This window comes from Dipodomys merriami, unplaced genomic scaffold (assembly GCF_024711535.1).
Source record: "Dipodomys merriami isolate MVZ:Mamm:240054 unplaced genomic scaffold, mDipMer1.0.p SCAF_3, whole genome shotgun sequence".
Lineage (NCBI taxonomy): Eukaryota > Metazoa > Chordata > Mammalia > Rodentia > Heteromyidae > Dipodomys > Dipodomys merriami.
Window position 1 is genome coordinate 1,471,023 of NW_027204492.1, and position 27,225 is coordinate 1,498,247.

General features: G+C 55.8%; 1 protein-coding gene across 4 annotated transcripts; it reads left to right on the top strand.

Annotated features, from left to right (window-relative positions):
- The first annotated feature begins 93 nt into the window (after positions 1 to 93).
- Hcfc1 (host cell factor C1) lies at positions 94 to 27,225 on the top strand. Of its 4 annotated transcripts, XM_070039481.1 has the most exons (27): positions 95 to 1,293; positions 7,264 to 7,412; positions 7,567 to 7,727; positions 8,661 to 8,869; positions 9,960 to 10,044; positions 10,808 to 10,914; positions 12,064 to 12,243; positions 12,324 to 12,355; positions 12,428 to 12,704; positions 12,971 to 13,131; positions 13,944 to 14,141; positions 14,532 to 14,756; positions 14,880 to 14,984; positions 15,398 to 15,617; positions 15,901 to 16,043; positions 16,205 to 16,343; positions 16,580 to 16,800; positions 17,377 to 18,856; positions 19,116 to 19,279; positions 19,968 to 20,412; positions 20,768 to 21,085; positions 21,555 to 21,670; positions 21,755 to 21,892; positions 22,778 to 22,963; positions 23,794 to 24,094; positions 24,775 to 24,838; positions 24,973 to 27,225. In XM_070039481.1, the coding sequence occupies exons 1-27, from the start codon at positions 1,101 to 1,103 to the stop codon at positions 25,010 to 25,012; spliced, it is 6,057 nt and encodes a 2,018-aa protein (XP_069895582.1). In that variant the 5' UTR covers positions 95 to 1,100; the 3' UTR covers positions 25,013 to 27,225. The 4 variants fall into 4 exon arrangements, with proteins under 4 accessions (XP_069895580.1, XP_069895582.1, XP_069895581.1 ...); XM_070039479.1 differs by having other exon boundaries at positions 94 to 1,293; positions 12,324 to 12,704; positions 19,836 to 20,412; XM_070039480.1 differs by having other exon boundaries at positions 12,324 to 12,704.

Here is a 27,225-nt window from a genome sequence, read left to right on the forward strand (position 1 = left end):
GCAGTGGGGGACTTTAAGAGAACTGAGCCCAGAGGCGTAGCCATGCGCGGGCGGGGGAACGATGACGTAGGCCGACTCCACCCCCTCGCCCGACCGCCGCCGCCATGTTTAGTTGTTACTTCTTTACACAAGATGGCGGCTCCCAGGGAGGAGGCATGAGAGCCCTGCCGTTACCGCTCCTCCTGCCGTACAGTTGCCACCTCGCGGCCTAGCTCTGGCTCTTTGGATCGGCTCCTGTGGGAAGGAGTCATAAAGAGGGAAGCGAAGACTGGACACTGCCTTGCATTTGGTTTGCATTGGAAGAACTAACCCAAGAGGAAGAGAATAGGGGGGAAGGGGGAGGTAGTCTCAAGATGGCGGCTCCCAGGGCAACAGGCGCAGCCTGAGCAGGAGACGAACTCAACGGAGAGGTGCAAGACCTCACGACCTGTACGGCCTGTGCTCTCGGGAAGTCCCTGACTGATCGGTCTGGTTGCCTTGGCTTTGGGCGCGCCTCCATTCCTTAGGAGTGTCGAGGTTGTTTTGGGAGTGGCGGCTCTACTAACTGCTGGGCGGGGAAGCGGGACGGTCTCAAGATGGCGACTCCCACAATTGTGGTTTAAGCGCCGGCGGGGTTGGGACGATCACGGCGTTTGTGGCTCCTTTCCACCCGCCCCGGAAGCCAGCCAGTGCTGAGCACTTGGGGGTGTGGGAACCGGGCCGGGGCTCCGCCATTTCCGGCGGGGGAGGGATACGACTGAGGAAGGGAGGAGAGAGAGGCGTCTCAAGATGGCGGCTCCCAGAGCCTCTCGTCCGAGCTTGTAAGCCGGAGGATCCAGGCAAATAGTCAGGGCGGCGGGACTCGGTGGCCTCCAGCTTTTTGGGCCTAGGTGCTCGACAGTTCCGGGAATCTTGCGAGAAGACCGGGCGAGCGAGAAGAAGGGGAAGAGCCAGAGGGTAGGGGGGTAGTTAAGATGGCGGCCTCCATGGAGTCGTCTACCGCGGTGTGAACAGCCGCTTCTCTGTGAGAGCTGCCTTAGACCAAAGGGGGTGTGTGTTCGGAATTGAGGGTCTCCCTTCCTGCTCGGCAACTTCGTTCCACCTCACCCTTTCCTGTAACCATGGCTTCGGCCGTGTCGCCCGCCAACTCGCCAGCGGTGCTCTTACAGCCCCGCTGGAAGCGAGTGGTGGGCTGGTCGGGTCCCGTGCCCCGACCCCGCCACGGCCATCGAGCCGTGGCCATCAAGGAGCTCATCGTGGTATTTGGCGGCGGCAATGAAGGGATAGTGGACGAACTGCACGTGTATAACACGGGTGAGTGCAAAGCCCGCTGGGTCGCCTAGATCCTTCCCTCCATCTCCCTCTCCCTCTTTCCCTCTCTGCTCATCCCCTCCCCTTCCCTCCGCCTCTTTTTCCTCCCTCCCTTCCCCCCCTTCCCCCTCCCTTTCCGCACTCCTCTGCTCCCCGTTTTGCTCTGCCGGTTTCTCTGCTTTTCCTCGGTCTTCTCCCCCATCCTGACACCCCCGGACTTTGCGGGGTTTCGGTGTTACATTTTGTTACTTGGATGCAACGCCGTGGTCCGGAGGGGAGGGAACAGGAGTAGGGTATCGCACGGTTGGTGACTTCCGACGTACTCCCGTTACCCGGCTGGAGGAGGAGGGCGGAGGTGGCCCCCCCTCTTCTCTTCCTCATCCTAGGTGCCCATACCCATTCAGGAGAAATGACCAATTCCAGATTACAAATACCTTCTCTGCCTCTAGTAAAACCGAGGAAAGCACTCTCAGGGGCGAGAGTTGTAACAGCCTACCGAACCACTTCCCACATTATGCCTCTGGCTTCTTAGAGACCCATAGGATAAGTGGGTGTGCATCCTTCTGCCTTTGGCATTTCTGCATCTTTTTATTTATTTATTTATTGTGTGTGAGTGCATGTGCATGTGGGGAGGAGGGACAGAGAGATCCCTTTTTCCCCCAGTCTGGTCCCTTCCCTTGAGGAGATGAATTCATGTCCCTGCAGTAGGCCAGGTGGTCCAGCACTTTCCCTCTTGAGTGTCACGGGAAGCGGCTATCCTGCCCCTTCTCCCTTCCCTCCTAAAACCAAGCTTTTGTTAATTGTGAGGGGCCTCTGCAGGTATAGCTGACACACCATCTGGCCTCTGCCCCTTCCCTCATGGGAGCCACATGTCCCTTGCCTGGTCGCCGTGTTGAGTCTCTAGGGCAGCAAGCCTGCTGCCTCATCACCACAGCTTTATCCCATCCTTCCCCTGTGGTGGCTTCTTGGCCCGCGAGTAGCACAGTGGCCCTCAGGACCCTCGCCTTGCTCCAGTCTCGTGGAGCCTGGGCTGTGAGTGTGGAGGACCGCAGCAGGGCAGGAGCAGCCTGCGCCGGTGGGCTTCAGGAAGCACTGCTTTGTATGCCATGGCTACTTGCCAGCTCCTTTGCCCCCTCTCCCTCGTTCATCTTCCCACAGCTCTACTGGTCACTCCCAGGCACCTCCTCTTGCGTTGATGGGTGCAGCAAGCGCCATTTTTCTGACTGGCCTCAGTTGTCGACTTGCTCCAGGGTTGGCAACAGGCAGCAGGAGAGAGAGTTTTGGTGCAAGTGCGGGGCGGGCCTCCAGTGCCTCTGAGGTTATTTCCCCCTACCAAGTTGACTTTGAAAGGTTGGCAGGGTGCTGCTGCTCACTCTTTGCATTCCTGGTCTCCTCGGCACCTGTTGCCTCTAGGGAGCAGGGCTTTTCTCAGGGCCTCCACAGGAAAGGGGGGGGGGGGGGTCACTGGGGCTTGCGCCCAGGCAGCTGCAGGGACAGGAATTAGCCCGGTAAGCTAAAGCCAAGGGCAGGGATGGAACCTCTCTGGTGGTAGGGCTGTTTTTAGAGATGCCCTAGCCAGGAGTGGCACTGGGCTCTGCTCCTTGGACCAACTTTCTCTTAAGGCCTGGAGCAGGCTCCCTGGCAGGGAAATGCAATTTTAGAAAGTAGGGCAGGGGCCTAATTACAGTCAGCTCCAAAGTCCACTGCAGGCCCTGCCTTGGCTCCCTGGGGCCTCTGCATATTCATTAGTTTATTAAAATGAATTGACCACTTTGGCATTCATTCTGTTAACCAGTCTGCAAAGATAAGATGGGTGTTAGCTAGCCATCCTTTACAGTCAGGGTAGCATTTTGGAAATCATCACAAGGTATTTCTTAGGTGACTTGAAAGAGCAACTAGGAGACTTGTTCTTCCCCAAGCTGTGTCCATTATTTTGGCAGATCCAGGATGTGCCCAGCTCATGGGTCTTGATGCTATCCTGGCTGCCCGGCCTTTCCAACTGCAGCCTCTCCCACTTACTTACCTTGGTTTTGGAGAAGGTATTCTTCCCCTGACTCTGCCCCTAGCACCTTCTGTGGAATCAGCCCATGAAAAGGCTTTTCTCTGAAGACCAGGCGTGTCTGGATGCCTTGCTCAGTACTGAAGGCTCTTGGGGTGTGCATTCCTTGCTGACTGGGTCAGCAGTGCAGTCTGGAGGTGATGATGTATGGGGTGCAGTATGAGACAGAAAGCAAGCACAGGTTCTTCCTCTTCGGTGGCAGCTACCACAACGCCAGAGGGGGCCGTTGACTGGCCTTTGGTAGGTGGTAGGGTAGCTGCTATTCTTGTCCTCAGGGAATTTCATTTCCATGAGACAAAGTAGATTACCCAGAGGCCCTGAGCCAAAGGATTGAGAGCGCCTGTTGGAGTGGAGCGCACCCTGCTGAAGCCGCCGTGCGTGTGACTGCTTGCCCTTGCTGCCTTTTTTGGCCTCAGTGGTTTGTCAGTGTCATGGACTCTCGAAGGAAATTTGGGAGATACTGAATGGGACTTCCTTGTTTCTGTCGCTGAGGAAATTGGTGTCCAAAGAGGGGAAGTGAGGCCCAGGGTCACCTCCACCAGCTGGTGGAGGAATTGGGCGGGAACCCAACGTTCACCAGGACTGTCTGTCCCGCTTGTGTCTCAGTTAACTGGCTGCCAGCTGCCGCCTTTAAAGCACCTCCCTTTCCCTCTGTTGCTATGCCTAGCTAACTGATCACTAAGTGAAACTGGTATCACATCTGCTCTCCCTCCGCCTCAGCAGTCCCTCCTCACTTCTTACCACATTCTCCAAGAGACTTCTGGATTTAGCCCAGTAGTTGGCCTTGTCCTGAAATCTCTTTCACCCTTCAGGGCCTGGCTACAGTGTTACCTTTTCTCAGAAGCCAGTCATGCCTCTGTTACATTTGTTCTGTTCCCAGGGGTCCACTCCATTCTCAGCTCTTACAGGTGTGCTTCCCTTGGCTGGAGGAGGGTTCACAGCCTTTCTACCAGATGGGAGATAGGAAGTAGCTCTTCTGCCTCATCGCATGGGGCCTGCTGCACCAGAAATGCTTTGATGTGACAGATCGAACACAAAGGAAGCAGACTTCTCAAACTTGACCATCTGCTCTGCTTCTTGGGTGTCAGTCTCTAGGTCGTGAAGGGACAGCAGCAACTACCAATGGAATTGGCATCCTATGAAGAGGGATGGGAGACCTGGTGAAGCAGAAGTGGGTTTTGTCCTAGTTGAAAGGGAAGGTGGACATAGTACCTCACTCAGAGTTCCACAACTGGGTGCCCTATTTTCCCCCTAAATTCTCCTCTGTTGTCAGTCAGCCTGGAGGGTAGTAAGCGATGTGCCAGGGCATGTCCAGAATAAGGAACCCTGGGATTGAGTTGCAGGATACCCCCCCCCACACACATACACGTGATAAGAGGGGAGACAGTGTAGCTGTTGGGCTTAAAAGACAAGAAGAGGAGAACTCACTGTGCTCTTCCAGGGGGTGAAATGAGGAGTGACAGAGTTACCTCCCTACTAGGATCTGCACTCCCCAACAAACTCTTTTGATGGGAAGAGTCCCTGCCTTGCCTGAAATACTCTAGAACTACTTCAGCACCTGTTGGTGCACCAAAAAAGCTGGCTGGTCATCTGGAGGCTAGGGAGTATTGCAGGTCACTTCTGGTTGAGCCAGCTAGGGTGATCAGTGTGGTGGGAAAGCTGTGGCTCGGGCTCATTTGCCTCTTAACCATTTGTCCTCATCCTTGACTGATGGCTCTTAGCTAGGTGCTGTGCACATGCGGGTGAGGGAGGGTAGCTGCTGGCTGCCCCTTACGTGGACAATGGGCAGATCATTCTAAGTGAGCAACTGGGTTCATCTCTCTGATTGCTCCAGTGACCTCAGGTGAGTCATAGCCCTCTTAGGCTCTCTCCTTTATCAACTGACAGCTACGCTGAGGCAGTCAGAGGCTGCCTTCTATTGGCTTTTCTCCTGGTAACTTGGAGGAAACTCCTGGGGATTGGGTGAGGCCCTCTATCCCAACATAGGCAAGGTTGATTTGCCTTGGCATTGCAAACTCCTGGTTTTCTTGTTTCATGTTTGCACTATGAGAACGAGGCAGCGAGCTGGCATCTGGTGTGAGTGCATGCATGCGCACACGCGTTCTTGTGTATGGGCAGTTCCAGCACTACTTCAGGAAGATGGCAGCGGATGGGTGCTAGGCAGCCTCTAGTCTCTCAGTGACTCAGCTAAGCCACTGAGGCACCCAGCAGCTGCTCCAAAAGCACCTGTGGAGAGGGTGTGAAGAGACACTCCTCCTGCAAGGCTGCCAGACACTGGAACCTTCAGACTGATGGCTTAGGACTTGAGTTCTTAGGGTGCATTGAGGGTAGATAATGGCTAGCCTCCCCTTTGGAGATGCATTTGAATAAGGATAGAAATAACAGGGTTTCCTGTTCTCTACTTTCATAGAGCTTTTGGTTTCCAAGTCCCATATGTTTTGTGGGGGGTGGGAGGGGGTGTACGCATGCGCACACACCACTCCTAGGGCTGGAACTCTTTTGCCCAAGGCTAGTGCTCTACCACTTGAGCCACAGTGCTACTTCTGGCTTTTTGGAATGAGTCTCTTGATCTTTTCCTGCCCAGTCTGGCTTTGAACCTTGATCCTTAGATCTCAGCCTCCTGAGTAGCTATAATTACAGGTGTGAACTACCAGCACCCAGCTATATTTTCTTTTTTTCTATCACAGTATCCTAGTATTCCTGTGGGGAAAGTCGGCTGCGGAGCAGTAAGCACCCTAGATTGGTCTTCAGAAGCCTTCCAAGATGTCTCCTCCCACAGGACTATCCTGGTCTCCCAGTCAGCTCCCCAGGCGCCAGTCTTGTCTTGACTCACAAATTTTTCCCCTGCTGTAGCCACTGCCCCTGGGCCTGAGCTTCACCTCCTTTTTGTAGCTCGCTTCCTTAGATCTAACCAAACTGACTTGGGCCTGATGCATTTGTATCTGGTCCCCAGCTTGGGGTTTGGGGAGAGGGACATGTCCTTTAAGTAAAGTTGCGTGAGAGAGGAAGACAGTTGCCCGTGTCACTATCTGGGCAGTCCTGGCACCATAGATGTGAGAGGCACAGAGGACTGGGTGAAGAAGCAGGGCACCAGGTAGGTAAAGTAGGGAATGGTGCCATCCTTACCAGAGGCTGCAAGTGTAAAAGGCTTTTGAAAAGCTGCTGTCACCATAGTCCTTGCTGTGGTTGCCACCTCTGGCTTGAGAGTGTTCTGGAGTGGTGTAGGCATGGTGGCCATGGGGGAGGGGCACTGGCGCTGCCACAGAGCCTGTAGACCATCACCTAGGAGACGAGAAGTCGGAGTAGGAGACAGTGAGGCCTGGGAGGTTAGAGCAGAGGCTGGATTCTTGTCTCCACCGCTCTCTGCCTGCAGGCTGGGTCTGGCTGTGCCCCCCCCCGCCAGGCCACCAGCTGTTTGCATAGGAGGTGTTGGCCTCCTGCCCTTGCGTTTCCCTGACCCCCCCACAGGTGCAGCTGTTTGCTGTGGCTCCCTTGACCCTGTAGTGCAGGCAGGGGGAGCATGGGGCCCCAGGGGGCACTTTTGGCATAGAAGTTTGTGGTGATCCTGTGAACAATCAGGGAAGGAAGTCAGTAGTTAGAGAGAGCCCCAGAAACTGATGAATTATCTTGGTCAGTGACTTCCTGCTTGCTGAAATGACCTTGACCAAAGCAGGTTGACGTGGGCAGTTGTGTAGTTGGAAGTCCAAGACTCTGGCAGATGGCTTGACTAGAGTGGCCCGAGGTGACAGCGATGGGGCCCAAGTCACAGTGTACTGTGGCTCAGCCCCTCCTTTCTTTGGCCATGTTTGACGACTAGATGGGGTGGAAGGTACCAGACTGGAGGACTAAGAATGGAGGCTTAGTAATAAGAGACTCCTAGGTGTTTGACTTGTGCTTCATTTTTTCCCCCTCAGCAACCAACCAGTGGTTCATCCCAGCTGTGCGAGGGGACATCCCTCCAGGGTGTGCAGCCTATGGCTTCGTGTGTGACGGTACTCGCCTGCTAGTGTTTGGTGGGATGGTGGAATATGGGAAATACAGCAACGACCTCTACGAGCTGCAGGTAACGGAGTGTATAGCTCCCCAGAAGCTGCCTATCTATCCATAGGCCCGGGTTCTCACACTGCCTCCTCTGGCCCCACATCACCCCTGTGGTGCTCTTTCTGTCAGGGGTTTGGAGTTTGACACAAATGAATGAGGCTGTCTTCATTTTGCAGGCGAGCCGATGGGAGTGGAAGAGACTCAAAGCAAAGACACCCAAAAATGGACCCCCTCCGTGCCCTCGGCTTGGGCACAGCTTCTCCCTTGTGGGCAACAAATGCTACCTGTTTGGGGGTCTGGCCAATGATAGTGAAGACCCCAAGAACAACATTCCAAGGTGAGGCTTTGTCCTTTTGTGCTATAGACCCCAGCCTAGGTAGGTGTGCTTGCCCAGGCACAGGGCTCACTGGAATTCCAAAGTCAGATGGTCCGGGTGCTAGTGGCTCACGCCTGTAATCATGCTCCTCAGGAGTCTGAAATCTGAGGGTCATGGTTCAAAGCCAGTCCGGGCAGGGAAGTCTGTGAGACTCATCTCTAATTCACCAAAGAAAGAAAGAAAAACTTAGGAGTGGAGCCCATAGCTCAAGTGCTAGAGCACCAGCCTTGAGTAAAACAGCGTGGGCACAGTACCCGGGCCCTTATTTCAAGCCCCAGTACTGGCACAGAAAATAACGTTGGATGTGCCAGCAAACTAACCTCCGCTACCTCATCTTCTGTGCTGAGTAGTCAGCGAGGGTGACACTAGATGCCCAGTACCAAGCTTTTTGATTTTGAAACCTAAAACCCTAAAGAGGCCTATGCAAGACGGCAGAACCCTGTTTTGCTTTGGGCTGCTCCCTATTCCTCAGACCCAAGTTCGAGCTGGGTTCCTTCCTTCTCAGCCTCTGCTGCCTGCAAGTTTCCTGATGGGTATTTTCCAAGGCCCGTGGCCAAAAGCCTTTCTGTCTGGAGGTAGTCCCAAGCTGACACCCCCTCACTGTACAGAGGCCTTTATATAATGCCTGGCTTTGTGAGCAGGGCAGCCTGGAGGGGCCTACACTGGGTGTGAACTCGAGGCTGCCGTCGCGCCTCATACACCCCTCCTGTTACTCCAGTTGGACTTGTCCTTGAGAGCTTGTGGCAGCCCCTTCCTCAGTGGCAAGGGTAGAAGAGGAACTCGGAATGCACATGGCCTTTGCTCTTTATAGTCTCTGGAGGGTCCAGTGTGGTTAAACCTGGTGAAGTTTCTGCATGCAAACGAGGCCTGCTATAACTTCTCTTTCTTCATCAGGTACCTGAATGATTTATATATCCTGGAATTACGACCAGGCTCCGGAGTGGTAGCCTGGGACATCCCCATCACTTACGGGGTCCTTCCCCCACCACGGGAGTCTCATACTGCTGTGGTCTACACTGAGAAAGATAATAAGAAATCCAAGCTGGTGATCTATGGAGGGATGAGTGGCTGCAGGCTGGGGGACCTCTGGACCCTGGACATTGGTAAGATGCTGCTACGCCTCTAGTAGCCTCAGAGCCAAGGCAATCTGCTGGCTATGCATCCCCCTTAGGTCTTTCCACGCCACATGGCTGACGACAGGATGCTTGGTGCTCCCTAGGTATGGAATCCGTTATTTTGCCCTGTGCTCGTAGCATTTGTTAAAAGAAAGATAAAGGCACCAGTGGCTCACACCTATAATCCTAGCTACTCAGGAGGCTGAAATCTGAGGATCTTGGTTCAAAGCCAATCCAAGCAGGGCAGTCTGTGGCACTCTTCAATGAACCGTCAAAAGCCAGAAATAGCCAGGCATTGGTGGCTCATGCCTATAATCCTAGCTACTCAGGTGGCTGAGATCTGAGGATCGCAGTGTGAAAGCCAGCCTGGGTAGAAAATTCCCCATGAGACTCTTATTTCCAATTATCTACTAAAAAACTGGAAGTGTAGCCGGGCGCCAGTGGCTCATGCCTGTAATCCTAGCTACTCAGGAGGCTGAGATCAGAGGATCCCGGTTCAAAGTCAGCCCGGGCAGGAAATTCCGTGAAACTCTTATCTCCAATAAACCACCAGAAAACTAGAAGTGGCGCTGTAGCACAAGTGGTAGAGCACTAGCCTTGAGCTGAAGAGCTGAGGGACAGTGCTCAGGCCCAGAGTTAAGGCCCACGACTGATAAAAAAAAAAAAAAAAAATTGGAAGTGGTGCTGTAGCTAAAGTGGTAGAGTGCTAGCCTTGAGCACAAAGAGGCTCAGGGACAGCGTCCAGGCCCTGAGTTGAAGCCCCACAACTGAACCAAAAAAAAAAAAGGAAGAAAAAAATGAAGTGAAGTTCATTAGCTGAAAGATGAGCTCCACGCCCGCCCCCCCCCCCCCCCCCAACTCCATCCCTGGAAATAGTGCCACCATGTAGCAGGCACTCAGTTGTTTTGGAAGAAACTCGATTGCCAGGATGGCTGAAACGCCTTTGGAAAATGCTGAATCTGGTTGTTTGGGAGATGTGGGATACAGTGCTTGCATTGAGTCAGAGCCTGCCTTGCCTGTGTCCGAAGAATGGTTGTGTCTGATTGAGCATGGATAACCTTTTTCTCTGTCTCCACAGAGACGCTGACATGGAACAAGCCTAGCCTCAGTGGGGTAGCACCCCTTCCTCGCAGTCTCCACTCTGCAACTACTATAGGAAACAAGTGAGTAGCTGCTTTTCTTGGCCTAGCCTTTCCCCTGTCCCTGAAGTGTACCCAGTCAGTTTGGTTGTGACAGTCCTTAGGACCCTAGGAGGCCTCTTGCTTGCCTGGCTGGCGTTTTCCCATCACAATCCCTGGGGGAACCCAGAGAAGGTAGGTTCAGTATAGGGGTTCTACAGGGAACCCTGCCTGAGACTTTCTGGACCTGTCACACTGCATCAAGAGTATGACCTGTCTGGGTTCTGATGGCTTGTGCCTGTTATTCCTAGCTATGCAGGTGGCAGAGGTAAAGGGGATCCATGCTTAGAGAGAGCTAACCTGGGCAGAAAAATCCCCAAGACTATCTTCCATTAACCAACAAAAGTCCAGAAGTGAAGATGTGGCACAAGTTGTAGAGTACCAACCTTGGACGAGAAAGCTAAGCATGAGCACGGGGCCCTGAGTTCAAGCCCCAGTACTAGCACCAAAAAAGGGGGGGGGTGTATGTGACCTGTTTTCCATCCTCCATTAAATGCGACTGTCTTTGCGAGTGCCAGCATCGTAAAGGGTGGTGGTAGGTAAGATGAGCTGTACAGGAACTGAGTGATGCTCTCTCGCTGTAGAGGTGACACCACGCTTGTGAGGGCTGAGCCTGTAGTTGAGAGAGGGCCACGTCAGAAGATTTTGTGTACCCCAGAAACTCCTGGGTAGAGGGAGAACTTTGTGGGCAGAGGAGGTAGCTTGGCAGATTCTCTATGATCTTTTGCTTTTCTTCATCCTCTTGCAGAATGTACGTGTTTGGTGGCTGGGTGCCTCTTGTCATGGATGATGTCAAAGTGGCTACACACGAGAAGGAGTGGAAGTGCACCAACACGCTGGCTTGTCTCAACCTGGGTATGGCCTCCTGGGGCTTGGAGAAGCCTTGGGGAGGCTAGCCCTCCTCATCCCTGAGAGCTTTGTGGGGTGTGCAGGAAGCGAAGCCAGTCCCTCGACTCCTAGAATTCACCAGAAATATCCAGTGGGTTGAGTGCTCTGAAGCAGTGCCCCTCCTAACTATTCAGATAGGCCCTTCAGTTACACAGTTTGATGGCCCAAAGTACACGGGCACTCGCGGCGTGCTGCCTCCCTCACCCCTACCCGGGTCTCACGTGGCCACATGAGCAGTTTCTTATGCCCTCTGCCTTCAGGGATCCTACATACATACAATAGCTCTGGGTCCTTAACACGTTTTCCCCAGGACCACTGGCCCTTTTTCATTGACTATGTATCTTGGAGATCATTTCACATCACTCAACAGTGAGCAGCTGCAGTCTTTACATTGCTATCATGGTGGTGGTGAAACTTGTTCACACAGTGCTCCTGTGAGTATCCTTGCACCACTTCTACCTCAAGTGCAAGTGCATTCAAAGGCCCAAAGCCTAGAGGTAGCTAGCCAGTGATACACATCTATGGCCCCGGCTATTCAGGAGGCTGAGGCAGGAAGATGACTTGAGTCAGGAGTTTGAGACCTCCCTGGCAACATAGACTCCATTTCTCAAAACAACAACAAAAAAGAAAAATGAGAGGAAAAAAAAAAAAAACCCAGAGGTAAGAGTTGCTGTCAGATATCATCAAACTGTCCTGCACAGATCCCATACATTATAGTACTCAGCTCACCCTAGTGGTGCCTGGGTTCCCATAACCCCCCACGCCACCATGTGAGACCCACGTTTCTAGGAGGTGTAAGATCTGTGTTTTGTTTTGTTTTTTTTTAACTGAGGGAGCATGACTTTGATTATCTTTTTTTTTTTTCTTTTTTGGTAGTACTGGGATTTGAACTTAGGGCCTCACACTTGATAGGCAGGTGCCCTACCAGTTGTGTGGCTTTTATTTATTTTATGATACTTTTTGCTTTGGGGTTTTTGGTTGTTTTCATTGAGTACTCTTACCACTTCCTGGTTTCAGAAGCCTAACCCTGACAAAGAAAATCCGGAAAGCAACTGGAAATTGAGGGATAGGTGTTTTCTATTCTCCCTGCTGACCTTCAGTGCTGTCCATCCCTAGATACCATGGCCTGGGAAACCATTCTGATGGACACACTGGAGGACAACATTCCCCGGGCCCGTGCTGGCCACTGTGCAGTCGCCATCAATACCCGCCTGTACATTTGGAGTGGGCGCGACGGCTACCGCAAGGCATGGAATAACCAAGTATGCTGCAAGGACCTCTGGTACCTGGAGACAGGTATGCTGCCCTGCGCCGCCCCATAGCTAACAGACCCTTCCCTGCCCCGTGCCCTCATTACCAGTGATGTTCTCTTACAGAAAAGCCACCGCCCCCAGCCCGAGTACAACTGGTACGAGCTAATACCAACTCTCTGGAGGTGAGCTGGGGGGCAGTGGCAACAGCCGACAGTTACCTTCTTCAGCTCCAGAAATATGACATTCCTGCCACGGCTGCTACCGCCACCTCCCCCACACCCAATCCAGTCCCATCCGTGCCTGCCAACCCTCCCAAGAGCCCTGCCCCAGCAGCAGCTGCGCCTGCTGTACAGCCGCTGACCCAAGTAGGCATCACGCTCCTGCCCCAAGCTGCTGCTGCCGCTGCCGCTGCCGCCGCTGCACCCCCGACCACTACCACTATCCAGGTTTTGCCCACCGTGCCAGGCAGCTCCATTGCTGTGCCCACCGCAGCCAGGACTCAAGGTAAGCCAGGGACCAGACCGGACCGGACCGGACCGGGGCTGGGGGTGGGGGTGGGGGAGGGATCAGAAGGAAGGGGCTGCGCAGTGAACAGGTGCTTGGTGGCTCTTTAGGAGACTCCCCTTGTCCTGCTCACGGGGACTGTGCACCGACGAGGGCGTGCAGGAGAACCACACAGAAAGCATGCACAGGTGTGCACTGAACCTCTGGCAGAGGACATTGTGCGGAAGGCGACTTGCTGATCCCTGATTCCCTTCTTGTCTCATCAGGTGTCCCTGCTGTTCTCAAAGTGACTGGGCCTCAGGCCACTGCAGGAACCCCATTGGTCACTATGCGGCCTGCCAGTCAAGCTGGAAAAGCCCCTGTTACTGTGACCTCCCTGCCTGCTGGTGTACGAATGGTTGTGCCCACACAGAGTGCCCAGGGGACGGTGAGCTGGGGAATATGGGGGAACAGATGCAGGATTTCTGGCCTGGTAGAATAAATAGGTCTGGGGGAGGTGGGGGAGGTGGTGAGCTCCCACCTCCCCCAGCATCTCTGCTGTCTACAGTATGCGCGTAATATGCCTGTCCTGTCCTGAAAGCTGCTGAGGCTGAGGTCTCTGGCAGGCTTGAGAGTTAATAAGTTAATGCCACAGAAGGACCTAACCTTCCATGTGATCCTTGGGGCATTTTAGATGTGGACTTCCTTGTCCTGGAGCCTGAGGGGAAAATCTGATCATCTGGGTCTGACCCAGGCCTCTGAGAAGTGAGCTTTGTTTGGCTCTGTGAGGGTTTTTTTTTTTTTTTTTTTTTTTTTTTTGGCGTGTTTGTTTTGCTTTGCAGTGCTGGATATAGAACCCTGGCCCCTTGAGCATGCCAAGCAGGTGTTCTACCACTAAGCTATATACTCAACAGCTCTTTATTTTGAGACAGGGCATCACTAAGTTGCCTGGGCTGCCCTCAAACGTGTGGTTCTTCTATCTCAGCCTCCTGAGTTACAGGGCTTACAGGCATTTGTCGTCACTTTAGGCCTGACCCCGTGGTCTTTATAGAAGATGTGGAACCCTGGAAGCTCCTGCCTCTTGGCTGGCTTCCTGCTCAGTGGCGGGGAGGCAAGTCCTTGCTCTTGGGGACTAGGAACAAGGGGACTAGCAGCAGGCAAAAGCAAAGGATGCTGCTGAGCCTCTTGGCAGGTTCTGGGGAGGCTGTGGAATTAAGAAGTCGGTGTCCCCGTGGCTCACACACCTCGTGCTCACCACAGGTGATTGGCAGCAACCCACAGATGAGTGGAATGGCTGCCCTAGCAGCTGCTGCCGCCGCCACCCAGAAAATCCCCCCTTCCTCGGCACCCACTGTGCTGAGTGTCCCAGCGGGGACCACCATTGTCAAGACTGTGGCTGTCACACCTGGCACGACCACCCTCCCGGCCACTGTGAAGGTGGCCTCCTCCCCTGTCATGGTGAGCATCTGTCTTCTACAGCTGCTTCTCAACCAGCGGCTTCAGGGCTATGGGCTTCTTAATGCTGAGCAGCCGTCGGAAAGAAGTGATTTCTAAAGAAGTGATTTCTACGAGGTTTTGGACCAGCCCTTGAGGGCATAATCCGTGCTGGCATCAGGCTGTGGAGTTAGCAGTGAACCTTCGGTGTGTGGCGGCCTTGGGCGAGCCCTGTGGTTGTCGTTCAGTAAACAGAGCTGCGCCTCCAGCTGAGGATGGCCAGTTGCGCCTGAGGCACAGGCGTTTGGTCTCATGCGCACGTGGTCTCATGCGCACGTATAGTCTCTGCCTCTGGCTGGCACATATAGTCTCTGCCTCAGCACCCTGCTCATCACCTGCCTCTGCTTTCTCCAGGTGAGCAACCCAGCCACTCGAATGCTGAAGACTGCAGCTGCCCAAGTGGGCACATCTGTGTCCTCTGCAGCTAACACATCTACCCGCCCTATCATCACGGTACACAAGTCTGGAACAGTGACGGTGGCTCAGCAAGCCCAAGTAGTGACCACGGTAGTGGGCGGTGTCACCAAGACCATCACCCTGGTGAAAAGCCCTATCTCTGTCCCAGGAGGCAGTGCTCTGGTGAGTGACAGGCACTGGCTGCCCCTGGTGACACGTTGCCCCGGGCTAGCTCCAGAAGTGTGTCCCAGGCCATGCCCTTGTTTGGTTTCCAGATCATTGCCTACTTCATGCTTTCCTTTTTAGATTTCCAATCTGGGGAAAGTGATGTCAGTGGTCCAGACCAAACCAGTTCAGACTTCAGCTGTTACTGGCCAAGCGTCTACAGGCCCCGTGACTCAGATCATCCAGGTAAGCTGCGAGGCCTTCCTGGAAATGGGCCCCAGACCATGGGCACTGCGCCACAAGAACACTCTCGCTTCTTCTCTGCCTGCAGGAGATCCCACAAGCTTGTGTGTATGGTTCAGTGAGTCCTGCTGCTCAGTCACATTTGCCCACAGTGTCTAGAGCATTCTCTGAGCTGCTTAGCTCGCCATTAGACAGTACAGTAACAAGCCTGCCTTGTATATTTGAGGACTCGTTCTATTTCCGGTATACATCCGGCTCAGCTCAGTGGATAGAACAATATTAATATTGTCGGTCAGTCCCAGATTACAGTCAGTTGTGTTGCACATTATTTTCCTGTGTTGGTTTCCTTGGGGTACCTACAGCAAGCATTCTCTCCCAGGAGTGGTGCCATTCATCCCCCATCTTCTCCTTTCCAGACCAAAGGGCCCCTGCCAGCAGGGACAATCCTGAAGCTGGTGACCTCAGCCGACGGCAAGCCCACCACCATTATCACCACCACTCAGGCCAGTGGGGCCGGGACCAAGCCCACCATCTTGGGCATTAGCAGTGTCTCCCCCAGCACCACCAAACCCGGCACGACCACCATTATCAAGACCATCCCCATGTCGGCCATCATCACCCAAGCGGGTGCCACAGGTAGGAGGCTCTCCATCCTACGGCTTCCTAGAGTCCTTTGCCAGCGAGTAACTTGGGTGGGGAAAGTAGGAGACCAAGTGCTCCCTCCTACCTTTTTTTCCGCCCCTCCCTCTGCCGATCTTCTTGACTTTCTTCCGTCCCTTGGTGTGAGGCATGTGAGCTGCTGAGGGGTGGTAGGGTCCTGATTGGTAGTGCTTTCACCTTCCTGTCGTACAGCATAGGTAACTGCTTAGAAGCATGGTGTGGGGAAGCAATCTCTGACGCTCTCGGTGTCCCCATGCAGGCGTGACCAGCACTCCCGGCATCAAGTCCCCCATCACCATCATCACCACCAAAGTTATGACTTCGGGGACTGGAACACCCGCCAAGATCATCACCGCTGTTCCCAAGATTGCTACAGGCCACGGGCAGCAAGGAGTGACCCAGGTGAGGCCCTTGCGGCCCCTCTTCACCGCAGTATCCAGGGCAGTCCACCGCCCCCCCCCCCCCCCGCAGGCCATAGGTGCCCTCCTGATGGGCCTGGGAGGGGCAGCACAGTCCAGCCAGCCTGGGAGTGACGTTGGCGGCGCTTTGCTCTGGTGTTCCAGGTGGTGCTAAAGGGGGCCCCTGGACAGCCAGGCACCATCCTCCGCACCGTGCCCATGGGCGGCGTTCGCCTGGTCACCCCTGTCACCGTCTCCGCTGTCAAGCCAGCCGTCACCACATTGGTTGTGAAGGGCACCACAGGTGTGTAGCCAGCAGGCCAGGTCCTCAGCAATGCTGGGCTCCATCCCTTTAGCCTCCCTGTGGCCGCCTCCCCTTAGTCTGCTGGGGGAGTCGTGGAAGGTGCCGTCTGGAGCCTTCTGCCTCCGATGGCTGTCCTCCAGAGCTCGCATTCTCCCAACCCCGTTCAGGGAGAGAGGCTCCTCGGGAGGAGGAGGCGGCGGCAGGCCTCATTCTACCTCTACCTCCCTTTTCCTCAGGTGTCACAACCCTAGGCACAGTGACGGGAACCGTCTCTACCAGCCTTGCTGGCGCTGGGGCCCACAGCACCAGCGCCTCCCTGGCTACACCCATTACCACCCTGGGCACCATTGCCACCCTCTCGAGTCAGGTGATCAATCCTACTGCCATCACTGTGTCTGCAGCCCAGACTACCCTGACAGCTGCCGGCGGCCTCACCACCCCCACCATCACCATGCAGGTGAGTCCGGCCCCGAGGATCTGCCCCCTCTCACGGGAACATAGGCCTCGCAGCCCCTCTCCATTCTCCACCCATGCAGCTCGGCTGTGGGCGGCCGGGCAGCATTTCCATACCTGGGCGCATTCCCATTGCACAGTCCCTGCCTTGCCGCCCATCACGCAGACAGCGCATTTTGAGCAGAGTCCAGTTTGGAAGCATTAAGATGGTTCTTTTACCAGGGTAGAGGATGTGGCGGTTGATGTCCTTACTCACGTAGACCGTGCTTTTCTCTTGATGCATTTTCTTAAGCTGTGCTCTCCTAAAGGTGGCGGAGCATGTGTGGGTGACTTTGGCACATTCTGGACAGGCTCCATTTTCTTGGCAGAGGGCTTGCCTCTAGCTCCACCTCTGATCCTTCTTGGTCTCTGAACAAGTCAGTGTCCTGGGATCGCAGAGCGAGTTGATCTTGAGATTGCTCGCCATGGCAGATCCAGAGATACAGCTGGTGGGCCCAGCTGGCATGGGTGGCACCTCCGCCCTGTGGGAGAGCCCTCACATAATGCCTGGCACTAACTTGGAGTCTCGTGTCTGCCCTAGCCCGTCTCTCAGCCTACCCAGGTGACTTTGATCACAGCACCCAGTGGAGTGGAGGCCCAGCCCGTGCATGACCTTCCTGTGTCCATTCTGGCCTCACCTACGACAGAACAGCCCACGGCCACGGTCACCATTGCTGACTCGGGGCAAGGGGATGTGCAGCCTGGCACGGTGACCCTGGTGTGCTCCAACCCGCCCTGCGAGACGCACGAGACGGGCACCACCAACACCGCCACCACCACCGTGGTGGCTAACCTTGGGGGCCACCCCCAGCCTACCCAAGTGCAGTTTGTTTGTGACAGACAGGAAGCAGCTTCACTCGTGACCTCTGCCGTGGGCCAGCAGAATGGCAGCGTGGTCCGCGTCTGCTCCAATCCGCCCTGTGAGACCCACGAGACAGGCACCACCAACACAGCCACCACAGCCACGTCCAACCTAGCCGGGCAGCACGGCTGCTCCAACCCGCCCTGCGAGACCCACGAGACGGGCACCACCAGCACTGCCACCACGGCCATGTCCAACATGGGGGCCCGGCAGCAGCGAGACGCCCGTCGCGCCTCGGGCACCCCCACTCTGGTCCGCATCACTGTGGCTCCTGGGGTGTCAGAGGGAGCCCCGGGCGCTGTCAAGCCTCCGTGCCAAGCCCGCCAGATGTGCGCAACAAGCACCACCATGACTGTGATGGCCACCGGGGGCCCGCGCTCAGCCGGGCCCATGCTCAGGCCCAGCGCTGCCCTGGAGGCTGGGGCCCACAGCCCTGTTTTTGTGCAGCCCGCCCCTCCAGGCAGCAGCAAAGCCAGCCTGAGCGCTCCCGGCAGCAAGGACGTGCTCCTCGGGTGCCAGCTGGAGCCCCATCCCACCTACACCTCCAACGCACCGACCGTGGCCCTCCCCTTGATGGGGGCCGGGGAGCCTGGCACCGTGCTGGGCATCCCCGCGCCCCTGTATGAGAGCCTGCACCCAGGAGCGCCCAGCACCACCATGACTGTGACGGCCCTGGAGGCGCTGCTGTGCCCCTCGGCCACCGTGACCCAAGTGTGCTCCAACCCACCCTGTGAGACCCACGAGACGGGCACCACCAACACCGCCACTACCTCCAATGCGGGCAGCGCCCAGCGGGTGTGCTCCAACCCGCCTTGCGAGACTCACGAGACGGGCACCACTCACACGACCACCACTGCCACCGCCAACGGGGGTGCAGGCCAGCCCGATGGCGGGCAGCAGCCCCCACCAGGCCACCCCTGCGAGACACACCAGACCACTTCCACTGGCACTACCATGTCAGTCAGTGTGGGCGCCCTGCTGCCCGACGCCGCCCCCGCTCACAGGACCCTAGAGTCCGCCGTCTCCTCCCAGGCCGGTGCTTCATTGCTGACTCCCTTCCCGACACAGAGGGTGTGCTCCAACCCTCCCTGTGAGACCCACGAGACGGGCACCACGCACACAGCCACCACTGTCACCTCCAACATGAGCTCAAACCAAGGTGAGTGGAGGCCTTTGCGGCCCAGTGGCCTACACCTGAGAGGATGAAAGCAAAGATGGCGGGACAGCCTGTCGCCAATCCAGCACATGCGGAGCCTCCCAGTCTAGCCTGGGGTGGGGCAGGGATGTGTGGCTGTGCCGACCGCTCACCTGCGAAGGTGTCTAGCAGATGGCCCGTCTCCACTCCGCTGGCCCTCCCTCCAGGACACTGGAAGCCCCATGGAGGCCAACCAGTCTCCTTGTCACCTCCCCCCCCCCAGACCCCCCACCAGCTGCCAGTGACCAGGGGGAAGCGGAGAGCACCCAGGGTGACAGCATAAACATCACCAGCTCCAGTGCCATCACCACGACTGTGTCCTCCACGCTGCCCCGAGCGGTGACCACCGTGACACAGTCCACACCAGTACCAGGCCCCTCTGTGCCGGTAAGAGCCCCCAAAGGACCCCTTCGTCCGTTTTGCCTCTGGCCCTTGCTGTTCCAGATTTGGACACCAGATGTCACTGTTGTACCGGGCAAGGTCCTGCTCCCGGTTTCCTTTTTCAGACCATAAAAGGGCAACCTGGGTGTCTACTGGGCAGGAGGCCAGAGCCCAGTCGTGCTGAGAGACTGCTGATGGTGGTTTCTTTCTAAACCTCCTTCCTATCATAGCTGTGCACCATCGCTTGTCATTTGCTGTAGCTTGTAATAAAAGTAAGGCCACGGGAGTGCAGTGCCCTTGTATCGAAAGCGGGAAGCAAGCGTCTCTGAAGAAGAGTCACACTGGGGGGGAGGGGAGAAGTCCTCAACCATATCTCCCTGCCTGGCCACACCTAGCACCCCAGCCATCCCCAGCCACGCTTGGCATGGGGTCAGGCTGGCCTGGGAGGAAGATGCTGTAGGTTTACAGGGAAAGATGGGAGTTTCTTTTCTTCTTTCGGCTTCACTGCCTGCTTCTAGCCTCCCTCTCCTCCCCTCTGACGGGGGCTTCTCTCCCTTTCTAGAAGATCTCATCACTGACTGAAACTGCCCCAGGGGCTCTGACTTCCGAAGTCCCCATTCCGGCCACCATAACAGTGACCATAGCCAACACAGAAACTTCTGACATGCCCTTCTCTGCTGTTGACATCCTGCAGCCCCCGGAAGAACTCCAGATCTCACCAGGGCCCCGCCAGCAGCTGCCACCCCGGCAACTCCTGCAGTCTACCGCCACGCCCCTGATGGCGGAATCCACCGAGGTCCTGACAGCCTCCCAGACCCCTGAGCTCCAGGCCGCCGTGGATCTGAGCAGCACGGGGGACCCATCTTCGGGCCAGGAGCCTGCCAGCTCGGCAGTAGTGGCCACTGTGGTGGTCCAGCCGCCCCCGCCCACGCAGTCTGAAGTAGACCAGTTGTCCCTGCCCCAAGAGCTGATGGCTGAGGCCCAGGCGGGCACCACCACGCTCATGGTGACAGGGCTCACCCCCGAGGAGCTGGCGGTGACTGCGGCAGCTGAAGCAGCTGCCCAGGCCGCAGCCACAGAGGAAGCTCAGGCCCTGGCCATCCAGGCAGTGCTCCAGGCTGCCCAACAGGCCGTCATGGGTAGGTGCCAACCGGCAGCCTCCGGGGATGGGCACCCTGGGGAGAAATGACAGCCCTAGGTGGAGGTGCCACGGCTCACCTCCTGCAGGAATGGCACCTTGGGCCTCAGGGTGGGGGTAGGTGTCCGATGGGCCGGCCTGGGGGTTAGCCCATTGGCCAGGGTATAGAACCTGTCCCCCAGTAGGGGTGGGACAGAAGCTTACAGGGAAACGAGGTCTTGGTAATGAGGTCTTGGTAACAGTGAGCGTCTGGGTCTGTATCAGGGACACGGCCAGCTACCCAGCGAGGATTGGGCCAGGCCCAGGCAGGGGTCGGAGTTCCTTTTGAGTCGTTGTTTTTCTTGGTCCTGGAACAGGTACGGGGGAGCCCATGGATACCTCCGAGGCGGCAGCGGCCGTGACCCAGGCTGAGCTGGGACACCTTTCAGCCGAAGGCCAGGAGGGCCAGGCCACCACCATCCCCATTGTGCTGACCCAGCAGGAGCTGGCCGCCCTGGTGCAGCAGCAGCAGCAGCTGCAGGAAGCCCAGGCCCAGCAGCAGCACCACCTCCCCACCGAGGCCCTGGCCCCCGCCGACAGCCTCAATGACCCAACCATCGAGAGCAACTGTCTGAATGAGCTGGCCGGGGCTGTCCCCAACACGGTGGCCTTGCTGCCTTCTACAGCCACTGAAAGTAAGCAGGGTCCTGCCTTACCCCCAGGGAACGCTGATGGAGGGAAAGGCGTTTCCTACTGCTAGAGTTGCGACGTGGGGATGTGTGGATGGTATGGTGATATCAAGCGGTCCAGGCCCTGAGCAGAAGCCCTTCCCACAAATTCTGTGTGTGTTTGTGTGTGTGTGTGTGTGTGTGTGTGTCGGTGTGTGTGTGTGTGTGTCGGTGTGTGTCAGTGTGTCAGTCAGTTGGTCGGTTATGGTGCTTGAACCCAGGGCCTGAGCTCTGCTCAAAGCTAGCGCTCTACCACTTGAGCCACAGCGCCATTTCTGGTTTTCTGGTGGTTAATTGGAGATAGAGTCTCACAGACTTTCCTGCCCAGGCTGGCTTTGAACCGCAATCGTCAGGTCTCAGCCTCCTGAGTCGCTAGGATGTAAGTTTGGGCTGCCAGCGCCCAGCTCAGTTCCATGAACTCTTTATTTCTTCCTAGGCCTGGCTCCGTCCAACACGTTCGTGGCCCCCCAGCCTGTTGTGGCCAGCCCAGCAAAGCTGCAGGCTGCGGCTACCCTGACTGAAGTGGCCAATGGCATTGAGACTCTGGGCGTGGTGAGTTGTGTGTGCTGGGGGTCAAGGGGTCAGCACTGCCAACAGGCCCCAGGTCCTTAATTTCATCTCTCTTACATTTTCCAGAAACCAGACTTGCCACCCCCACCCAGCAAAGCCCCCGTCAAAAAGGAGAACCAGTGGTTTGACGTGGGGGTCATTAAGGGCACCAATGTAATGGTGACCCACTACTTTCTGCCATCAGAAGATGCTGTCCCGTTGGATGTAAGTGACGCCAGGAGCTAACAGTGCAGGGGGGTACATGAAACAAGTATTGTAGAAGCAGGATCAGCGCCACCACCCAGAGTTGGGGCTCACCGAACGCTCTGTCCTTGGGCCAACTTGAATAGCAGGAATCCTGAGGGCACCTCCATCCAAAGCAGGAGCAAAGCAAGGGATCTTGGTCCTTCTTTGCCAGGACCCAGTCTCCAGCCTCACCATGCCCACCATGCCCGGCCTTGCTGCGAAGGGGCAGCCAGTGCTGACCTTCCCGAGTCCTGGGGCATCAGCAGACTTCCCAGGATGGGAAACACGTGCTGAGGATGGAGCTTGGGGCCTCACCTGTGCTAGGCCAGCGCTGTGCCAATGAGCACCGCCCCCAGGCCCAGAGCTCGCTGCTTTTATGTTATTATAAAGGTGATGTATAGAGGGGTTACAGTTATGTGAGTAACGAGTCCCATTTCCTATCCAGCATTGTTACCACTCCCCATCCCTTCCTTCCCACCCCAAGTTGTAAAGTTTGTTTTCAACAGTGTCTTGTACATCTCATTGTTACAATGATTCAACCTGTGTCCTTGTGTCAGTATTTTATTATTTCCCTTTCCTTCCCCTCCCCAAATTAGACAAATGTATCTACAAGATGCAGAGCTGGAATGAAATACAGTGACAATGGATTATTACCATGGGGGAAGAACATACAAAACAAACAAAAAAAATCACATAATATAAGTACCTTAAAAACAACAGCAACAAAAACAACAGCAACAAAGATAAAACCTCCTGTGTCCCTGTCTCAGGGTTCATTTGGGGTTCATTTTGCATATGAGCTTGCTTTCTTGATGACATGCTGGCTTCATGCTATTCTCTTCTGTTCTGCCTTCTTCCCACCAGGATGACTCAAGCACAGTCCCTGACTATAACCAGCTGAAGAAGCAGGAGCTGCAGCCAGGCACAGCCTACAAGTTTCGTGTTGCTGGTATCAATGCCTGTGGCCGGGGGCCCTTCAGTGAGATATCGGCCTTTAAGACCTGTCTGCCTGGCTTTCCAGGAGCTCCTTGTGCCATTAAAATTAGCAAAGTGAGTCTTACCTGGAGGCGGTATTTAGTATGCCAACCAGTGGGCAGGGAGGGCCTGGCCGGTGCAGCTCCACCCCCTGGAGAAAGGCTGCTGCCTAGTGGTTAATGAATGTCAAGAGCCTGGTTTTGCCATTGGTTACCAGGGTAACCAGGAAAAGGTCTCCATGTTCTTAGCCTCACTTTGTGGTAACCTGGCAGCTAAGCTTCAGTGAGCAGCCGCTGGATGCAAGACAGCCCGTGCACAGCGTGTTCTTTTTTGTGGTGGGAGGGGTCTGGTCATGGGGCCTGAACTCTGGGCCTGGGCGCTGTCCCTCAGCTCTTCAGCTCAAGGCAAGGGCTCTATCACTTGACCCACAGCGCCACTTCCAGCCTTTTTTTTTTTTTTTTTTTTTTTTTTTTTTTTTTGCTTATGTGGTGCTGAGGAATCGAACCCAGGGCCTCATGCCTGCAAGGCAAGCGCTCTACCACTGAGCCACCTTCCCAGCCTGACAGCGTGTTCTTTAGTCCTGCACGTATCCTGAAGGGCTCTGATGCCTTGAGCGCCATTTCTCAGGGTTCTCAGGGATAAGACCCTGCATCTCATACGCTTAGTGACATAAGGTGTTTGAAGGGCTACTTTGGTGTCCTGGTTCTCTTTTTCCACTTGAGAGGCCGTGTCTGGGATGTGTGTGGCGTTAGAGGGGATTGGTGTATGGGATGTGTGTGGCGTTAGGGGGTATTAGGAACAGTCAGTTCTAGAAGCTCCTTGCCCCCTTTTCTTGAGTACAGGCAGGGTGGGCAGTTACCACAGCAGCTGAATAAGACACGGCTTGACTTTGCCTTGGGTTCTAGAGTCCCGATGGTGCCCACCTCACCTGGGAGCCGCCCTCAGTGACGTCTGGCAAGATCATCGAGTACTCTGTGTACTTGGCCATCCAGAGCTCCCAGGCCGGAGGCGAGTCCAAGAGCTCGGCCCCGGCGCAGCTGGCCTTCATGCGAGTGTACTGCGGGCCCAGCCCCTCCTGCCTAGTGCAGTCGTCCAGCCTGTCCAATGCCCACATTGACTATACCACCAAACCCGCCATCATCTTCCGCATCGCCGCTCGGAATGAGAAGGGCTATGGCCCAGCCACGCAAGTGAGGTGGTTGCAAGGTGGGTGCTTCATAGGGCTGAGCACAGCCAGAGGTATGGGGGTACAGGAGAGGTAGCAGGTGGGACAGGGTCCCTAGCTACACTCAGGCGGCTTGGAAGCACGCGGGTGGCAAGGTGTGAGCTTCTTGGAGGGTCTTTCGCCGTTCGCTCTGGAGTGGAACCCTGTCATGACTCAAGACCATAACTGCATATTTAGACGAGGGTACTCGGGCTCAGCCGGGCAAGGTGGTGGCATCTGTGGGGGAGGGGGGCAGCCCCCTGTGCTCAGGAAAGGCAGCCAGGCAGGAGCTGAGCAGTGAAGGCTGTGGCCTGGGAGGACCCGAAGGGATGTAGCCCTGAAGGGGGGGCACAGAGGGGGCCCGATGGAGGCAGGGGTAGAAGGCACAAAAGCATTCTCAGCCTTTGTTTCTGCTTTTTTCCTTGGTTGGTCTTGGGGCTTGAACTCCGGGGCTGTTCCTGAGCTTTTTTGCTGAATCACTTTGAGCCACAGCACCACTTCCAAGTTTCTGGTGGTTAAATGGAGATCAGGGTCTCACGGACTTTCTTGCCTGGGCTGGCTACCTACTGCGACCTTCACATCTCAGCCTCCCGAGTAGTTGAGATGACAGGCGCGAGCCACTGGCTCTGGCTCTCACTGTCAGCTCTTCACTGGTCTCCTCACCATCCCCTGTTCCTTTCAGAAACCAGTAAAGACAGCTCAGGCACCAAGCCAGCCAGCAAGCGGCCCATGTCCTCTCCGGAGATGTAAGCAAGTCCTCTTTGTCACCTGTGTGGCTTGGGGTGGGGCCGCGGGCTCAGGGCTCGGCCTGTCCCGGGTCCTGGGCCTCGCCGTGCTCGCCAGTCCTCACTGAGCTCTTGCCTTTTTTCTATCTTCAAAGGAAATCTGCTCCAAAGAAGTCGAAGGCAGATGGCCAGTGAGATTGAGCTGACCAGCACCTGGATTCTCCTCCAGACCCCCTCTGCTTCAGGAAGCACCCTCCAGGGCCCTCCCCTTCCGCCCTGCCTGCCTGGCCTTTGTACTTCGCCTCACCAGCCACTGGCCACCCACCATGCGTTCCCCTCCCGCCTCTTTTTTTACAAGAATCGAAAGAAAGCACATTTCAACCATTGCTGCTGGGGGGAAGCAGAAGGCAGATTGGAAAGAGCAGTGAGCAAGCGAGCAAGCGAGAGAGAGAGAGAGAGAGAGAGAGCTGGGCTCTTCCTTCCTCCCTTCTTCCCTTCCTCCCTCCTTCCCTCCCTCCTCCTCCACCCAACATCCGCCCCAGGACTGAGTAAGACTGGAGAATTCCAGAGACCTTGGGGGAAGAGAAAAATTCAGAGCGGATAGTGCCCGCTTCTCCAAGTCCAGGCCCAATCATGTTCTGGGGTCCTGGCGCCCCCCCCCCCCGGCTGAGGGGCGATCAGGATCAGGGGGAGAGGCCCATAGGACTGAGGGGAGAGCCCCATGCCAGCTGCCTCCTTGGAGGCCAGGTCAGGTCCTGTTACATTAGTGCCCTTGTGTCCCGCCACCTCCCGCCTCCCGCCTCTCGCTTCGCCAGCCGCGTCTCGCCAGGCAAACCCCCAGGAAGCTTCCACACCTCTCAGAGGCCTTTGTGCGCCCGCCTTCCCCCCATGCCCCCTTTACCAAGAGAAAAGAAAGAAGGAAAAAGCAAAAGGGAGGAAGGAGCCTGGAAGGCAAGCCTGCGCAGCGGCTGCAGAATCCTCCAGAATCCTCCGTGCGCCCGGAGCCGGCGCCGCTCACAACTGCTGCATTTGTTGTATTTTTTAAGTTGAGATTGAAGTTAACATTTTTATTGTAATTTTAGCCTTAGCGTGTGGGGTTTTTGGCCCCCCCTTTTTTGTTGTTGTTTGTTAGCTGTGTACAGAACGTGTAACTTTTTTTTCTCTTCTTTTTTTCTCCTTGGCTAATCCTTGACAGGGATCTTTTCTGGAGAAAACAGCGGGGTCAGCAAGGGCAGGAGAGGTCTGGGGGCTCCCGTGTAGGATCTGGTAGTCAACACCCAGTCTAGTCTCCTCCAACTAAGCCCTGTGCCCTTTGTCCCCGTGCCTCTGGGACAAAGGAAGGGTGAGCTGCCCCGTGAGTGAGCACTCCCCTGGAAGAGGCCTCGTCTCCCTCAGCATCATTGTTTCCGAAATTGACCCTGGCTCTGTCGGGCCACTGGGGGCGGGAGGGCGGGGGCAGGGGGGCCGGGAAGGCGGGGAGGGGCAAGGGTGCGAGCTGGCCCTTGTGGCAGGTAATCCCTAGAGAGTTGGCTGACCACCAGCTCTGGGTTTGACTGTTGTCTCCTAGGCTGAGCCCTTCTCCCTTGGGGTCCAGACTCAGGGTTGGGGGTCTGGATTTTTGGGCTCCGCACCCAAGCTTTAGGCAATGAATAATAAGGTTTGCAGGCAGGCCACAGAAGGATTTGAACTGAATAGCCGCCCTTTTCAGTCTCCCCAGCTCTGCCTGGAGATTTAGCAGGGGAGGGGAGAATTAGCACCCCACCCTATCCCCCAACCTCTGGCCCATACCCTGTGGGCCTCCGGTCCGTGTATTATAGTATATTTCTCTGTGGAAAATGTCACGTTTAGTCACCTTGCAGCCACTAGCCTGGACCCATTGTTTTGCCCCGCCCCCCACCCTGTCTCTTCTCCCAAGCGCCCTTGGATTTCTCCTTTCTGAGAACAGCACCACCCGTTCCTCTATTGTAGAGTAACCCCGTGACTCAATATTACCATAGTGCGATGTTGTTTTGTGCTATTTTGAACAATTAAAAGACTTTTTTTGAAATAAACTCGTCTCACTGTCAGGGAGGACCTGCCCAAGGCTCATATGTGGGTAACTTCCTGGTTGCCCTTAGAAAATCCTGAAACAAATCAGCGGCTCACCTGTGTTAGTCTGAGGGCCTCAAGAGGCTGACTCCTGCAGGATTGGAAGCCAGCCAGCCAGGGCAGCAAAGTGTAAGACTGGCATCTCCAGGTAACCAGGCTGGCGGGTGGCTCATGTGGTAAGCAAGGAGGCCAAAGGGAACAAGAGGCTGAGTTCAAGTCTCTGTCCCTGCACACGAGGAAAAAGGTGGTGAAGGTTTTTCTTCCTTTTAATTTCTAAGTAGCTATACAAAGGGGTTTCAAATTGGATTGTGAAGTACAAG

Coding starts and splice junctions, on each gene's coding strand:
- Hcfc1 (XM_070039479.1), top strand. CDS start 1,101: ATGGCTTCGGCCGTGTCGCCCGCCAACTCGCCAGCGGTGCTCTTACAG. Junction 7,413..7,566: donor ACGACCTCTACGAGCTGCAG/GTAACGGAGTGT, acceptor TTCATTTTGCAG/GCGAGCCGATGGGAGTGGAA. Junction 12,244..12,323: donor CCTCTGGTACCTGGAGACAG/GTATGCTGCCCT, acceptor GTTCTCTTACAG/AAAAGCCACCGCCCCCAGCC.